At 44.3% G+C, this 17,258-nt stretch overlaps 1 protein-coding gene across 1 annotated transcript in view; it reads right to left on the bottom strand.

Moving 5' to 3' along the window:
• Nucleotides 1-17,258, bottom strand: part of Pde8a (phosphodiesterase 8A) — a 121,271-nt gene that overhangs the window by 25,396 nt on the left and 78,617 nt on the right. Inside the window, exons 4-11 of the mRNA NM_008803.3 lie at nt 16,847-16,903; nt 15,954-16,008; nt 13,374-13,462; nt 8,422-8,500; nt 6,848-6,985; nt 2,357-2,445; nt 284-335; nt 159-201 (exon numbers count right to left, since the gene is read on the bottom strand). Coding sequence (NP_032829.1) covers nt 159-201; nt 284-335; nt 2,357-2,445; nt 6,848-6,985; nt 8,422-8,500; nt 13,374-13,462; nt 15,954-16,008; nt 16,847-16,903 — 602 coding nt within the window. The remainder of the gene's footprint in view (nt 1-158; nt 202-283; nt 336-2,356; nt 2,446-6,847; nt 6,986-8,421; nt 8,501-13,373; nt 13,463-15,953; nt 16,009-16,846; nt 16,904-17,258) is intronic.

The following is a 17,258-nucleotide window of genomic DNA, read 5'->3' as shown; positions in this document are numbered from 1 at the left end:
GCCCACAGCACTCCAGTCCTCACACCACGCTGGGCTGGGCTGGGCTGGGCCACAAGAATAGGGTCCCACCACTGCACAAAGCAGGCCAATCACAGGAAGGACCTGTGAATCACCCCACCCCCAAATGCTCAACCTTGAGAATGAATAGGGCCTCATACCTGTTTGACTGTCAGTCTGAACACACTCAGTTGTGGTCTCAACCTAAAAATGGATTTTACAAGCCATTAGTTTTGATTGTGTAGAGCTTGCTTGTGCACTCGCATCCCGGGCTCCCTTTACCTACCTTATTGTTGCCATTGCACACTCTGATAATGGACACATAGTGTCTGATTTTTCTGTAAGTAGAAAACAATACATTATTTTTCTCCTGACTCTAATATGGGAGATAGATAGTAGTTTTTCATTATGAAAAGAATATTTCCTTTTAGCAATATATGAAATGCTTTCAGAGCATTTTCTTCTAAAAAAAATTGTGTGTGTGTGTGTGTGTGTGTGTGAAAGCCATCAATAAACGAACCAAACTTTACAGATACCACTTTATGTCCTTGGGGAAAAAAGAAGTGACTTCTACAGTCACTGCCCTAGGATTTTGTTTGTTTTGTTTTGTTTTGTTTTGTTTTGTTTTGTTTTGTTTTGTTTTGAGACAGGGTTTCTCTGTGTAGCCCTGGCTGTCCTGGAACTCACTCTGTAGACCAGGCTGGCCTCAAACTCAGAAATCCTCCTGCCTCTAAAGTGATAGGATTAAAGGTGTGTGCCACCACTGCCTGGCTACTGCCCTAGTTTTGACAACAGACAATACAAACACACATATACTTTTACAGTGTACTACATTAGTCTCTCATTTCCTAGTGAGTCGTTTGACTACGTTGATACTGATGCTCTCAAGTTCCAGCAGTCTGCTTACAGTCAGTCACAGAGATGAACACAGGTCACACAGGCCACACAGGCCACACAGGCTGAGGTCCCTGCTAGCCTTGACTAGCCAATGTCTAAGACAAAGGAACGAGGGCTGGGCACAGAAGCTGCTGGCTTGCTCCATTTATTTACTGTCCCTTCAGTTTCTTTTGCCCTGCCCCATAATCAAATCCCTATATACTAATCACAAGAACAATTTGGAAAGGACATAAAAGAGCAAAGACTCAGAACAGAGAGCCCACACAGATCCGCCTCCCTGAAGCCGTCACCAACTGGCAGCAAAGTCGGCTGACACAGCAGGCGAGCTGTGCGGTCAGCTGGCACTGAGGGCTGCACCAGGCACCATCACACATGGCAGCCAGAGCTGGGGTGGAAACCAGACCTCTCTATGACTCAGTTTCCCCATGTGTAAAGGAGCGACATCCTTGTGCTGACCAAACAAGCTGCATTTAGGATGAAATGAAGTGTCGCCGCCCATTAGCAGGAGCCTGGCTAGAGGGAAGTGCAGTTCCTAAGGCCATGGCCACACTTCCTCCTTGTGTCTCCTTCCCTCCGTATCCTACACTAGGTCTGACTTTATGTTTTGCACAGTAAGGGCTTTCCTTACAGTTTAATTTTCTCTGATCATCATTTATTAAAGTGTGTATTTTACTGTTGGGTATGCTATAATTCACACTCAGAACATTCTGGAAACTTTCTCTGTTATTTTGAACAGGTCTGAGACAAGGCCTCCAAAAATTTTAGGCTCTTAATAAATTTACAGTATGTGCACATGAGCACATGCATGCTTGCTCGTGTGAGCATGTGTGGATCAGACAGAGGTGACATGGGGACATCTTCCTCAATTGCTCCTCCATACTATTAATTATCATGATTATATTATTATTATTATTATTATTATTATGACAGGGCTCCTCACTGAATATGGACCTCAGCATTCCACAGCTAGGCTGGCTGCCAGTGAGACCGCAGATCTCTACCCACCGGTGGCAGGGTTACATGCATGATGCCACACTGGCTTTTGTGGGGTGCTGGAGATATGAACCCAGGTTCTCGTGCTTGCACAGTAAGCACCGGTCTCACTGAGCCAGCTCTCCAGCCCAGAACACATCTGTTAGCATTCAAAATATTCTGTGATAGACCTTTGCAGAAACAGCTACTTCCAATTAGATACAAAGCTTACAAACACAGAGGTAGACGTGATTTCAATATAAACATTGAAGTCTCTTTCTTGCAAATCTACACAGCATAAAGAAGACTGTCTCCAGAGTAGTGGCTCTGGACTGCAAGTGGAAGGTCCTCAGGGAACGACCACCCTGGAAGGCCGTGCCCTGTGAGAGCCTGGCCTTGCTTTAAACCTTTTACACTTCCATGAGCCATGTGGCGTTTACTTAAGTATTCAAAGAGAATTCGAGACACAGAAGTGCATTTTTCCACTTACCCTCCCTGCCCAATGACAGGTATTATCTTCACATTTTGCTGTATGTTATCTCCATTTTTCTTTTGGGTATGGTAAACTCCTTGCCATTCCTATGAATAGAATATGTATTATTATGCTTTGGTATATCCAGGAACATTTTCCATTTTGGTTCTGATTTATTAATCACCATGAAAGAACTTAGGATAAAAATGATCACAAACCCAAATGCAATTTAAGTAAGCCAATATTCTTCTTCACCCTGTCAAGTCACTTGACTAAAGTCACCTCAGTCTCTCATGGCTCTCACTGGCTGCATGAAGGAGGGACTCCGAGTCTGACGTGGTACTTGGTGCAGGTGTACTCAGAACTAGGGCACAGAAGAGCAGCGTGTGGCCATTACTGTGCTAGGCCACTACTAGCTTCTTATTGCAAATGGCTTTAGCCCTTGAGGACCTGGGGTGTCAGTCCTTCTGCAGGGTAGGGTGCTACAGCAGCTGGGCTGGAAAGCCCGGGTTGTGATTTTAGGAGCTCATGTGACCATCGGCAGGGATCCTTGCAACAGACAAGCATGGCTGAGGAGGAGACCGGCACATCTTCCCTTGGTGATAAGGGTGGCTAGGGGACTTGTCTTTATCAGCCAGCCCATCTGGCAAGTCACTCGAGGCTAAGCTATGAAAATCTCCCAACCCTCCTGTTGGATGCTGAACTAAAGGTGCCCATAATGTTCTTGGCCCTTCAGAACTCTTTGAACCCAGAGCTCTAAGATACCCAGTAGATACTGAGTCTGATTACTGGATGATGTAATTCTGAAAGCAATCTTTTTTTTTTTTTTTTTTTAAGAAGACCATGTCAAAACCAGCTAGCTCTGTCTGCAGTTAGTAGTAACCAGAGAAAAGAGCAGGTTATAAACAGCTTAGCTCTTGGTACAGCTAGCCCAGGGACAGACTATGCCCAAACACTAACCAGGGATCCCCTAGCAGGAAGGAGTAGGCAGTCCTCACTTCCATGGCCACAGAGTCACCCTGGAAACAAACAGCTCTAAGAGGACTATCCAAGACAATGTGGGAAACTGTGACAAGTCCCTAGATACCCTCATCACCCCAGGGGAAGGTGTGCCCTGGTTCCTCCTCCGCCATGCCACACCTACACAAATATACTTAAAAATCACTGGGCTGTGTAGCTAGCTCTTTTTGCTGGTTTGAGGTGGGCTCTCCCGATGTAGCTCTGGCCAGCCTGGAACTGGCTACACAGACTAGGCTGGTCTCAGACTTGTAATGGCCCTCTTGCCTTGGCCTCCCAAGTGTTATGAACTGTACACTTTTGATGGGTAGACTGTATGGTATGAGAATTACGTCTCAATAGAATTGTTCCATTACATGAAAAAGAAAAGAGGGAATGAAGAAAAGAGAAAGAAACAGTAGGTCATCAGGGCCAAGCCACCAGCACACTGAAAGATAGATGGAGAATGTCCTACTCCAGCTCCTGAAGAAACTCAGACAGACCCTAGCCGAGGTCTAACAGGCCACGGCAGTACCACAGGTCCCCAGAAGGAGCAGAGGTCAAGCCAGTGTCCTGGCTGGGGGAACAATGTTAAATATAAGCTTTCCAGTCACCAAGGTAAACAAAAAATGTATTTAGCACGAACCATATTTACTAATTATAAATACTAATTTACTAACTATAAAATTATAAATATAAATTTAGCTATGTATCACTGAAGGTTGGAATTCCTAAGAGGAAGAATACTTCCTTAGACCATGGTCAGAGAGATTTCTAGTTGGTCAATCTGACATCCAGCGGGTTCAGGAGCCAGCCAGTTCGGGGTGCGGGTGCTTTCGCACAGTCCTGTCCCCACATGAGCTCCCCACTGCACACTCTGCTGCTCTCTGGCACAAGCTACATACCAGCTATTGATGTGGTCCCCTTTGGCAATCACTGTCATAAAATTAAGTCATTGTCATCCAGCTGTCCTGTCCCCAAGGCTGGCACTGTGCTTACCAATGGTAAACAATCAAACAACACACGAGGCTTTTGTTTAGAGTGACTGAAGTCAACTACAGAATCTTGGTCACCAGACTAAGCAATCTGAATATTATACCAAGGGAGCAACATGATAGTCTTGGGATGAGGAGACCAGATGGGATCTGCCCACCATAACTGTGGGAATGTGAAGAAGACCTGGATCAGGTCAGGGGCAAACAGTGCACACTCCAAAGCAAGGAAATTAGCAGCCAACAGGATCGATGAACTTGAAGGAGGCAAAGGCAGAGGGATCAGTTTATTCCAGAGATCTAGGCAAGGTACGAGGACAGCCTATGAACAGAGAGTGTGACTAAGAGACATACTGGGACTTTTATTCATAAAAGGCAAGAGGAAAATCATTCTCTGACAATTTAATCTTGAGTGACAGCAGGCTACTGAGGAACAAGAACAAGAAGGCAAAGGTCAAAGACCAGGTAATTTGTGGAGGAAACAAGACAGTGGAGTAGGGAAGTGGAGCTGTGAGGAAGGGAGACACAGGAAGGAAGTCACAGGAGACAAAGCAGGTCAAAGAGCCCTGAGGTCACAGTCAGCTCGGGCGGGCATAAGCATAGCCAATACTTATCCTACACTGAGTGCGTGTGTGCGTGTATGTGTGGGTTTCAGGGCTGGGGCAACAAAAGAGGAAAAGTAGAGACGTATAGACAGGGGCTAGCTGGAAGAGAGGAGCTTGTCGGTCCCCTGACAGGGGAGTTATGAGAAGAAGAAAAATGATACAGGGAGGCATGAATGTGAACCTAAAAATCAAGTTAACATATCTATCTACCCCAAAGGGACAGCAGGCAGAAAGGACTGTAGAGTGATGAGTGTCTGCAATACTCTGCCCCAACAGCAGGGGGATCTCTCCTCTGGCCCAGGGTTTCCAAACTAACATTCTGATGCCTACAGTTCTGACCAGCTGACCATTTGCTGAGTCTCCTCTCTTCTGCCACGCTGGGTCCCTGGTGGACTTTTGAGCTCTCCTTGCTGATCACAGCATCGTGGTTCCACAAGGCCACTGACCCTCCACTAGCCATTCCCCTACAGAGATGGAACTGCACAGATGTCTGTCCTCTCACCTCAGTGAACCAGCAGGCTGCTGAATGGGTAGAATCACCTTTTCACACTCCCCAAAACCTCTAGAATACACTAAGTAAATGGCCAGACTCCTTCTTAGAAATAGAGTAGCAAACAGGCAATAACATGGAAGTCTTCCCGAGTTTTGTTCATAACCACTTCATGTCTCTAGAGAGGAGTTTCTGCTATTTGGACTTGAGGCTTTTGCCACTGGTCCCCAACAATGTTACCCCAGTAGAAGTGAGACAATGTGCACACAAACTTATATACTGACCACATAACCTGTTACCAATGGCTCTTCCCAGTAAGAGGGATCCAGCTTGCCTAGCCGGTGTCCAGACTAGTTGATAAGCCCAACAACAAAACCACTAGCTTAAAACAAAACAAAACAAAACAACCCAGGCATGCTGGTAAGCACCTTTAATCCCGGTGCTGGTGGATCTCTGTGAGTTTGCGGGCAACCTGGTCTATAGAGAGAGACCCTGTCTCAAAACAAAATAAAACAAAACCTCTGGCTCCAAATATTACCAAGGGGGAAAAATGACAGACTGCATGCCATGGGAAAGCCCTGAAGAGGACACGTCTTCCAGCCCACGTGCCAGGCACTGAGGTCTCTATGCCCGTTGGTCCTCTCCTCAAAGACCTTCTGCTCCTTCCAGTAAGACAAGACAGCACCCTGAACTGCAAACATGAAGGCAAGTAGGACTTAAGCCATGCCTACCTGAGGTTCTTTCCTTGCATCTTCCCGCAGCCCGGCACCAGGGCAGTGCTGACAATCAGGGAAGGCCTGGCAGGCTGCACCTACCCCTTCTGTCTGCCCCTTCTGTCTGCTCCTTTAGCTCTGAGTATGCATCTCACTGTCAACAACGACCCCTTCGTTTCCAACTCTGGAAAATGAGTTCTCCAAGGCAAATGTTCTTGCTTTGACCATCCTTCTGTGACAGGATTCAGCACAGTGCTTGGCACACAGCTGGTATTTAAAACTTGCTCAATGAATGACTGGGGCTCAGACATGCTCTAAGGGTGTGCTGCCTCCCTGGAAGTCCCTACCCAGAACCATGTGCCAACATCTACCACTTAAAAGCTCAGTTGTCAGGAATACCAGCTTTCCAGGACAGCCAGGGCTGCACAGAGAAACCCTTCCTTAAACACACACAAACACACACACACACACACACCCCAACTTTTTCACACCGCTCAGATAAAAACACTAATTTTAAGGTCAATCCCAGTAATTATGCTTGCTGGTTAATCACAGTGCATCCTTGGCTTCAGCTCTGCATCTGTAAAGTGAGAGTGACAGGACTTCTGGCAAGAGGGTGCAGTCGAGGCCACTGCTACATGTGGTGCTCACTGAACACCAGGCTTCCGGCCTTACCCGCAAGTGATGACAGTGCCAGCTAGCATCTTACTTACCTTGTCTACTGTGACACACGAATTTATGGCATCGAGCAAATCACCTTTCTTTTCATTTATGGGCACTTGTGCTAACTCCTTCCCTATTAATTCTCCTGACTGATAACCCATTGTTGATTCAAATGCAGGGTTTGCATACTGAAAAGAGACAAAGGAAAAAAACAGATGAAGTGAATTTAAAGATGTTTGGAAAAAATTAACATTTTCTACCTAAGTTCCACCCCCTCCTTCTGGAAACCCAGAAACTTGGATGTCATCGTCAATGTTCTACAGCCACAAGAGCTTTGCATTCTGGGGAACCTTCTGCTTAGGTGACATGGCTGGGCCTCCTGCTGTGTCCTTCTGAGACTCCAGAGTGGCAGCAGGCTCACCCCAACTTCAATGAAGACCAAGGAAGGCATGTTCTCAGCACAAACCCAGAGCTGTCCAGATGCAGCTCGAGTGAAATCATGTACCAAGCTGGGCTTTAAAAACCCAGGCTCTGCCCTCTGGACCTCTGTGAGTAACTTCACCCCTGTGCTCACCTGGATGGGGAGGATAAAAGCAATGCCTCTCTGGCACGGTTCATAAATAACGAGGGCAAAGCAGCTACAGCGCAGAAAGTAGTTATACATGAAAAGTGTGACGATGCGTTTCAAATACAATTAAAAGACAAGGAAAACCCACAAGAACACTGAGCATGTGTAGGTGGTGATAAAGCAGAGGCTGACAGCCACTAGCAGGCCCTGTTTTCCTTACTAGATTCTTGAAGCAAGCACATGGCACATGTGAGCTCCGGCAACCCCCAAAGCCTTATGAAGGGTTCCGCTTTCGTAGCACAGCAGGGGGTGGCTGCTACTCTCACTCCCATTTGTACTAAGACAAAGTGGATTCAGTTAGATTAAGTGACTTGCCCAAAGATGCACTGCTGTCTGAGGCAGACAGAAGCCTGGGCCCTCAACTCCTGGCCCAAGCTACCTCTTAGCACTGACTCCCAAATGCCAGCACCAGTAACAAAAGGAGCCTTAAGTTAAGATCCAATGAACTACAATCAAAATGGATTTCATTTTCAGATAAAAGGCATCCTTCCCTGGGACAGCTGCCGTGGAGCCATAAGAACCACTTATATTTATAGATGTCTATTTATCTCTTATAGAAACCATCTTTGCGAATAATGGTAGCCTAGTCTGTTATTTTCTGGTTTTGGTAAATTTTTACAAGTTTAAACTGCCTCCAAAAACAGCAAGGAAAAATGTAAACCCAGTGAGGAAAGCTTGTGTGTGGCCAGCCCGGGCACGCCTCCTTAGTAAGTCTCTCGGTGAAAACACCCAGCCACCCCGGAAGAATAATGAGACAAGATCGGCCACTGCCACATTTCTACTTCCATAAGAGATCGTTTTCTTATCTAGAGAATTTATTTTAAATTGCATATTTTATTGATTTTGCTCTTACAATCATCTGGGAGGGGTAAGGGAGGAAGATATGGGCTCTTGGACTTCCAAAAGGAAAAAGAAAATCAAATTGTGGGGCTACAATCCTAAAAACAATAACAAACAAAATAAATGCAGAACCAGAGATTTCCAAGAATAACGAACCTGTATAATGTGGTCTTCACTTGTAATTTCAATTGCTTCTTGACTTTTCTCTAATGCAGTGAATACTGAGTTACAAGCCCTTTTAGGACGAAAACAAAAGGTCTGATGAGCGTATTTACATTAGTCTCAGTCACCAAGTCTAACACAGTCGCGGGTACTGGAGTGCCTGGCTCATTCAGAAGAGGAACTAACAGCATAAAGAAGACCTCTGCAGCCCTCGTACTGTGTACGGGATGCTATGCATCACTGTAGTCGTGGTTCCCTCAGCACTTAGAATGTCCTTTTCAGCATGAAAGAACCTTCATAAGGGATAAATGAGAGAAGAGAGTCAAGGTTGTTGCCCAACCTGGCAGAGGGGAGGTAGCCAGCTAGATGATAGAAGTAAAATAGCTCATCACTCCACTCTAAGAATAAGAAGGGTGACAAATAGTAGTGGTGCCATCATGCACGGCTTGTAGAGATGTAAAATTGGTACTGTCCCCGTTCTGGAAAACAGTCTAGAAATTCTGCCAATGGTTAAGCATAAAGTCATCATATGATGCAGCTGTATCTATTCCTGATTATGTACTTAATAAAAGTGAGCACATCTGTTGACACTGAGACTTGCTCATAACAGCTGGCCAGTTCTAACAGCTCAGATGTGCACCAGCAAAGAATGAATGAGAAAGTGTGATATATGCACATAATGGAATACTATACAGATATAAAACCCAGTGAAGTCCTGCTATCTATGGTATGGTATAGATAGATGTGCCTTAAAAAGACATTTAAGCCGGGCATGGTGGTGCATGCCTTTAGTCCCAGCACTCGGGAGGCAGAGGCAGGCAGATTTCTGAGTTTGAGGCCAGCCTGGTGTACAAAGCAAGTTCCAGGACAGCCAGGGCTATACAGAGAAACCCTATCTCGAAAAACAAAAAACAAACAAACAAACAAAGACATTTAAATGCAAGAGGACAGTTACAAGGGACCACACACTGTATGACTCCATTTATATGAAATGTCTTTGTCTAAAACAGGCAAATCCCAATACAGAAAGCAAAATAAGGGTGTGGGCCTGGACTTAGTAAAAATGTTCTGGAAGTGTTCTGGTGAGTGCACAGCTCTGGGACACAAGAAAACCACTGAGTAAGCCTTAAACGGGAACATGGGGTGAATGGCATGTGACATCCATCTCATAAGGCTGTGCCATAAATGAGACGAGAACATCTGAAACCCCAAGCTTAGACAAAGCAACATCAAGCACTCTAGGAAGTTTCTTTTACAAACATATATGTTAACATGTGTATTTATAGAAATGCAGTCATTCTTACAGCTTTATCATCTCTTTTTCTCACTGAGCATATCAATAATGATGGCTCTCTGTCGCCATGTTTAATCACCACATTATTTTATTGTAAGGTTGCACCATGAGGAGGCACACAGGCTGCTCCAGGCTGTTAAAGCAGAGTCACCACACTAAGACACACCTAACTGCCACCTCATACACAAAACGCAGAGAATAAATAAGTACAAACTTTAAAAGCAACAATGCTTTTTCATTCTTCTTGCTCAAAAAAGCTGTTATTGAAAACAGAAAGAGCCCTGCGAGGGTGAAGGTCCTCCTGCTAACCTCTACAACCTGAGTAAGCTCTCCAGGACTCAAATGGTTAGAGAGAGAGAGAGAAGACACCCCCAGGTGTCCTCAGACCTCCACATATACACTGTGCATGCCCACACCCATATACACAAACCCACAATATAAATAGATCAATTTCTAATAAAAAGAAAATATAAGCAAGTAGCTGGAGAGATGACTCAGTGGCTAAGAGCACTTACTACTCTTCGAGGGGACCTGAGTTTGGTTCCCTGTTCCATATCAGACAGCTCACAACAGCTTGTAAGTGCAGCTCCATGGGACTTAGCACCTTCCCCTGGGCTCTGAGGACAGCTGCAGTCATATGCACAATGCCCCCACCCCAGGTACAACACACTCATATACACCTAATTAAAAATAATAAAATTAATATATATATATTTTTTTAAATGAAGGGGCTGGAGATGGCTTAGCATTCCAACCATGTGTTGCTCTATCAGTACATCAGTTCAATTCCCCACACCCAGGTCAGGCAGCTCCTAAGTGCCTGTTACACCCACCGGCTCCTGCAGGCACCTGTACTCATTTACACAACCCCTGACCCCCATACACATAATTAAAAATAAAACCCTGTAAAAACAAAACAAAAGCAGCTGGTGAGATGGCTCAGTTGATAAAAAGTACTGAGGAGACAGAAGCAGGCGCCAGCCTAGTCTACATAGTGAGTTCCAGGCCAGTCAAGGCCACGTGGTGAGATCCTGCCTCAAAGTTAAACAACAACAAAGCACAGACAGGAGCTCCCAGAGCAGCAGAGGCCTGTAGGAAGCCCCACTGAGACGCCACTCTTCCTCAAGCAGAGCAGAACTGCGGCAGGCACACTACACTTCTTCATCCTTACTGCCTTGACTGCTAGCTCAGGCGAGCTTCTTTTCATGTTTTCTGACTTGTGAATTGCTTGTGCATAGCTTTAAATATTTTTTTTTACTGGATTATTTCATTATTTGATTCATATTCATAAAGCTTATTTAGGATATTGACCTGACTAATGTTCGCTGGATATGCAACAAATAATTTTTTCTACTCGTTTTCCTATAACCTTAACATTACTTCAGGGTTTGTTCCCTTTTAAGTATATAAAGGCCTAATGTTTTTCTCTTACTTGATAGGTTTCTCTTCCTTTGTGGAACTCAAGTCTTTATGGGATGGTGACTCTAAAATGACTTCATCATCCAATCAAATATTTTGCTTATATTTTTTGAGCATTTAGCATGGCTCTACAATTAAGGTTTTAGTTCATTGGCGGTTATTTGGGGTAGGGAGTGAAACTGAGTACATTAATTTCTTTTTCAAGTAATTAGGCAGCTGTCATAATCCTATGCTCTGAAAAGCTCACTTCCGTGTGTTATTTAACTACCATGCTGATCAGCCTGTCTTAACATTCTAGTCAATGACACCGCAGGAACAAGGCTGCTGCTTCCGGCTTCCAGCACCCAGCAGAACAGGTCTCCCTCTATTCACCACTCCAGCCCCACATTTCCCTTCCCCTTCATATTTTTCCTCTTTTCCTTTGTAATGTACATCTCTTTTGGCTGTCAGCCAGAACAAGGCATGATGGGAGTTGAGAAAGCGAGTGTAGATTCAGGAGAGACAGACTCAGGAGAGTCGTGGGGTGGGGGCCACATCTGGGGATCTGGACTTCGACTTAAACTCAGTGGAGGATTTCAAGACAGAAACACAAATGCCGTGTGAAGACAAGAGGAAGTCTGAGGTAATGGTAGGGAGCCTGGCTGAGAATTCAACAATCCAGACAAAAGACAGTGACCTTACTCCAAGAGTAAGTGAAGACAAAAATAATTGACTAGAGTCCAGAGAAACCCAGAAGAGTTGGGACTCAGTGAGAACAAGATTTAGGAGTGGGTAAAGGAGACCCAGGACTATATGCTGGTGCTACAGTGTTCACTACACTAAGATACTGAAGAAGAAAGTTATCAACTTCAGGAGATGGGGAAAGAAAACAACTATAGTATCTGAAATGTAAATTACAGGCCAGGTGTGCTGGGATCACACATTTGATTCTAGCAGCTCAGGAGGCAGAGGCAGGCAGATCTCTGTGAGTTCAAGAACAGCCTGTGAGAGACAGTGAGTGAGACCCTAACTCAGAATAGACTCATACAAGTAAATGGGAGTCACAAACAAACGAACTAACTGCCCGGTGCCTACTGTGGGCGCTTAGCTGAGAGTCACATGACTTTTCTCACCCAGCCTTTAAACATTTCTGCTTAGTGACGTTTCTACACTGATTCTAGTAAATCATTTCATTCTAAGAAGCACATGTCTTTTCTGCATAGGGGGCCTTGTAGTGTTTCCTACAAATTGTAACATTCCAATTTCGATAGCTTTTTATCTGCCTTAGGCATACAGATACAGAGCAATGGCTTCTCTCTTTGATCCCCAATTTAAAAAGAATGCTAAATAGTTGGACACAGAAGAGATACAGAATAAGGAGAATGGCTGGTTTTATTCTTTAAACCTAGGAGCATTTAAAAACTTTTTCTTACTTGATCTACAAATATCTAGGCTTCTACTTGTTTCTTATTAAAAAAAAAAAAAAGTCTCAGCTGCACATGGTGGCGAAGGCCTATGATCCAAGCACTCAGGAGGCTAAGACATGAGGATTCCAAGTTCAAGTTCAAGGTCAACCTTGGCTACACAGCAAGTTCCAGGCTACACTATGCTACATGAGAGCCTGTCTCAACAAACAAAAAGAGAATTAATGACAATATTGATAATGTAGAGTAGGAAAACATATCAGTTGTCAGAGAAAAATGGCACTCTATTGGGTATGGTACAAAGTATTTTCCCTTTAGCACAGAAAACTGAAAATCCAGGTGTGTGGTTTTGTATCTTACTTTTTTCTCATTTACTACTGCTCTGAGGTCTCAAGTTTAAATGGGAGTCACTCATCAGACATTGAGATGGATTCCAGAAAGTCTTCTATTACATCTTAAACGAAACAGAACAAAACAACAACAATAACGGCAACGACGACGACGATGACGTATGTGTAGAGGCCAGAAGTCAACATCTGGTTGTCTTCCTCAATTGCTCCCCACCTTATTTTTGAGTCAGAGTCTCCCTGAACCTGAACTCCAAGGATCCTCTGTATCTTCAGAGCGGGGATTACAGGCACCCCAGCTTTTCATGTGGATATGGGGCTCTGAATTCAAGTGAATTCGGGTCCTCATGTTTGCATGGTAAGCACTTTACTAACAGCCAACTTAAACTTACCCTACTTTAACTGCTATCAGCTATGGCCAAAAACCCTTTGCTTGCAAGTTTGCCCTGGGGTCTGGAGGGCTTTTTAGCAGGGCAGGATTACCTGAGTTTCAGCTGTGATCGCACCTCTCCACATGCCAACTGGAGCAGTTCATTATAACAGGCCATGACGTTGGGGTTCTCTATAAACCTCTATAAACAGAAAGGGGGGCTTTGTAGGTGAAGACGCACCTTTGATGCATGCCACAAAAGAAATCCTAAACAAGCCTTTCAATTTGCCTACTCAAATTTTAAAAACCTACTTTGTAGTCATTAATGTACAACAGAAGATGAGAGATTAAAGTTAAATGTACCAAATTAGCTTTAAAATTAGAAACACTAAGATTCTCTGGTTATCTCCCTGTCATTTATAAAGCTAGGGCTAGACTATAGAAAGTAAATTTATTAACCAAAGTCTTGCTGATAGGATTTTCACTTCTGCTTACATCTGTGGCTCAAGGAGGGAACTCCTATGTGAGTAACATTTTCCACTAACTGCCAAAGGAGCTGACCCGTAATCATTCCCCACAGCAAGGCACCAGGGGAAGGCGTGGACATTAAGTATTCTATATGGTAACCTTTACATCATGGAAACATCCAACAAAGTAGACTGCAGAGTTACAAGAAATTGGATTCATCCCACCATTAAATAATGTATTTCATTATGGTATCTTAGAAGTCATTATGCTGTCACATACCTACAAGTCTCAGGGTGCCCGCAGAGATCACACAACTTCCTTATAGAAAATGGCACAGTATTGACATATAAATGCTATCTTTCTGTACACTCTAATGACCTCTAGAATCACACGTGGAATGTTTTCTCATGAATACTTTAGGTCTACGATACAGTCTACGGATACAGAGCTGGCTGACAGGACTCATGGTTAGAGGTCTAACTGTAGTATCATTCTGACGGGAGACACTCACAAGCAGGTTTACTCCCGTTTCTGAAACGAGCTCTTTGCTTTTACCTGCACAGTAAATGCATAGTAACTCTGGCTGGAGGGGAAACCGAGCTCTTAGACTGCTGACCCAATCCCAGCCAGATCAAAACAGGACATGGGCTGCTTGAGCAGGTCCCTCTGCTGCCAATGTGAAGGCAGATGTGCATGATCTGTGTCTTGTCTGAGTGGCAAGCAATCTGCGGTCATGTGGACATACCAGTTAGAAGCTGTATGACCCTACTGAGGCACTCTGCCTGAGCTTGCCTCCGCACTTACAAATGACAAGTACTGCTGTTTCTACCCACCACAGACCTCCGGAAGAACAGAGACAGCAGGAGGAAGCATTCTGCCTCCCAACTGCTACAGGAATGAAAACAGCAGGTAGTGGGGCTAAAGAGTTGGCTTCATGGCTAAGAGCACTGGCTGCTCTTCCAGAGGACCCAATTTCAATCACTAACACCTACATGGTGGCTAACAACCATCCTGTAAGTTCCGGGGAATCTGACACCCTCTTTCTGCTCTGCTGGCACAGACACATATGCAGGCAAAACACCCACAACACAGATAGAAATCGTTTAAAAAGAAAAGAAAGCTGGTACTATTGAAGCAGGGAAGGGGCAAGGACTGAGCCAGGGGCACAGTAGGGCTGCATGCCTACAGGCAGAGCCCTTCTCACCCAGAGATCAGGATGACTTTCCTTCTAGCTCTCACCTCCTGACAGATACAGAGCATGGACCTTCTTCCCAGAGCAGCAGTTCAGGGAACAACCAAGATGGCGCTCAATACATATAGGTGCCTACAACTGACAAGCCAGGGACATATAGGTGCCTACAACTGACAAGCCAGGGACAGCAAGGGGGGTATTTCTGGGTACAGTGCTCTTGCTGCTCCACCAGATGGGGTAGAGGCCTTGAGACAGACAAGGATCATTAACTGCTCTGCCAGCGAGACCTTGGGATCACTCTGAGGAGGAGGAGATAGAGCCCTTACACGTCTGTCTACCACCAATCCTAGCCGGATCAATATGGGGCAGAGACAGAAATCGTGTCTGTTTGTCCCCTGCAATAAATAGCCTACCATGTAACAGATTTTTCACTGGGTAGAAATGTTATATATCTACCAAACCATCTTTACCCTCAGTAAGCTGGGATTCCGGGTACGTACCCCGCAACCATCTGTTCTCTCTACGCCCTTTGATTTTGTTTGTGTTTCGGAGCTAGGGATCAAACCCAAGGCCTTCTACATCCTAAGCAAGTTTTCTTCCACTCACTCTGTCCCCAAATCCTATAGCTCATCTACAACCAGCTGGCTAAAATCCTGAGCAGCCTTCTGTTTTAAGAGAAACAACAGACTAAGGTGGATGTAAAGGGCGAGGAGCCAGGGCTTGGGCTGCCTCTCTTCCAGAATCATTGAACTGAATTGACTTCATAAATCTCCAGCTCACGTAAAAGCATTCTAATATACTTTGTAAAGGAGTCTGTCGGTGCAGGTCGTTTTATTACTCTGGCAGGCCTAGTTTTGAGACTCAGGAAATGAAGTGTTACAGATTAGACTATCAGTTTTCAAAGTCAAAACAAACTGTGACACAGTACAGGAACAATTTTTCTTCAAAATAATTTAAAATTTTTTGCTGGACACTGAATTGAGGTAAAAATTTCTCTGAATTACACTTGTCCATCTAAGAAGTAGGTACGTACCCGTGTGAAGCCAGCAGCAAGGAAGGGCATTAAAGATGATTCTTCTTTGTCCACCCTTCAAAGGAAAATGGTAAGGGTTAGACAGTGTTCACTAATTTACATAATCTTCAACAGTCACATAACATATACTTTCAAATGAATTAGATATATGCATATGAAATTAAAAATGAATTCCTTGTCTCAATTTAGTGTTTAGCCTTTTGGCAGGATCTTTTCATAGCGTGTTTAGTGGGGATAGGGTGTGCTGTTGCTCAGGCTGGCCTCGACTCCTAGGCTCAAGCTGTCGATCCTCTTTCCTGGGCCTCCAAGTACTAGACGACAGGTGCCTGGCGTTCCATCTAAGTATTTTAATACTTTAAATACAAAGATTATGTTAACAACTGAATAGTGTCCAGGTATATACTTAATATATAAATCTCTATATACTGAAACTATTAAATTCTCCTCTCTTCCATACTGAGAAGATTACAGAGCACAGAAGCATGTCTGTCTATACTGACTGGAAATCGTGCATAGTTAAGGGTTGCTCTCTTCCTTGTATAGTCTCTTCTCCTTGCTCTAATGTGAGAAGATTCCCTGCACTTATGTGGCACCTGAATCCTTATAGATACCTGAATTAAAGGCCCTACAAAGACCCCTCTTCGCAACCTTCACCCTTAAGAGAATGGAATTTTCTTAATAGTTTGCCTGCAAATGGAGGTTCAAAGTTTAGAAAACTAAACCTGAAAGCAAACTTCCTCCCTGAGGTCAAGCAAAGAAGAAAAAATAAAATGCCACAGAGTAATGAAAGCCAGACTTCAAAGGGGCTCTCCTGTCACAGGCAAGCCCTTATTTTGCCATCTGTTGATAACATTGCATTGATATATAAATTTCAACATTAAAAAAATGTTTACCTGCGTACTACGCCAACAATAACTGTGTTTTCTGAGAATTTTGATGATCTGATAGACCTTTAAAAAACAAAATTTTAAACAAGTATAAAAACAATTCTTAAAAATAAATATACTTTCATAGTTTTAGCTGTAGAATTACAGTTGGGGAGGAAAACAAGAAGAGGAAGGGCTCCCTTCACACTGTGGATTCATGGTCTCAGTTATTTGATCTTTCCTGGGGATAAACCCCTCATCAGTGGACCGTAATACCCATGACAATTATCATGCACAAATGAAACAGCTAAGGAGACTCTTTATGCATTAGCCCGGGGGACACTCTCTCCTACACTGTACTTACTAGAAAGGGGCCACAATCACTTGTCTCCTCCCCTGGAAGGAAGTGCAAGCTTCTCCTGCCTGTGCAGACTGCAGG

Source organism: Mus musculus, chromosome 7, assembly GCF_000001635.26.
Source record: "Mus musculus strain C57BL/6J chromosome 7, GRCm38.p6 C57BL/6J".
NCBI classification, from domain to species: Eukaryota; Metazoa; Chordata; class Mammalia; order Rodentia; family Muridae; genus Mus; species Mus musculus.
This window is presented reverse-complemented; position numbering and strand designations above follow the sequence as displayed.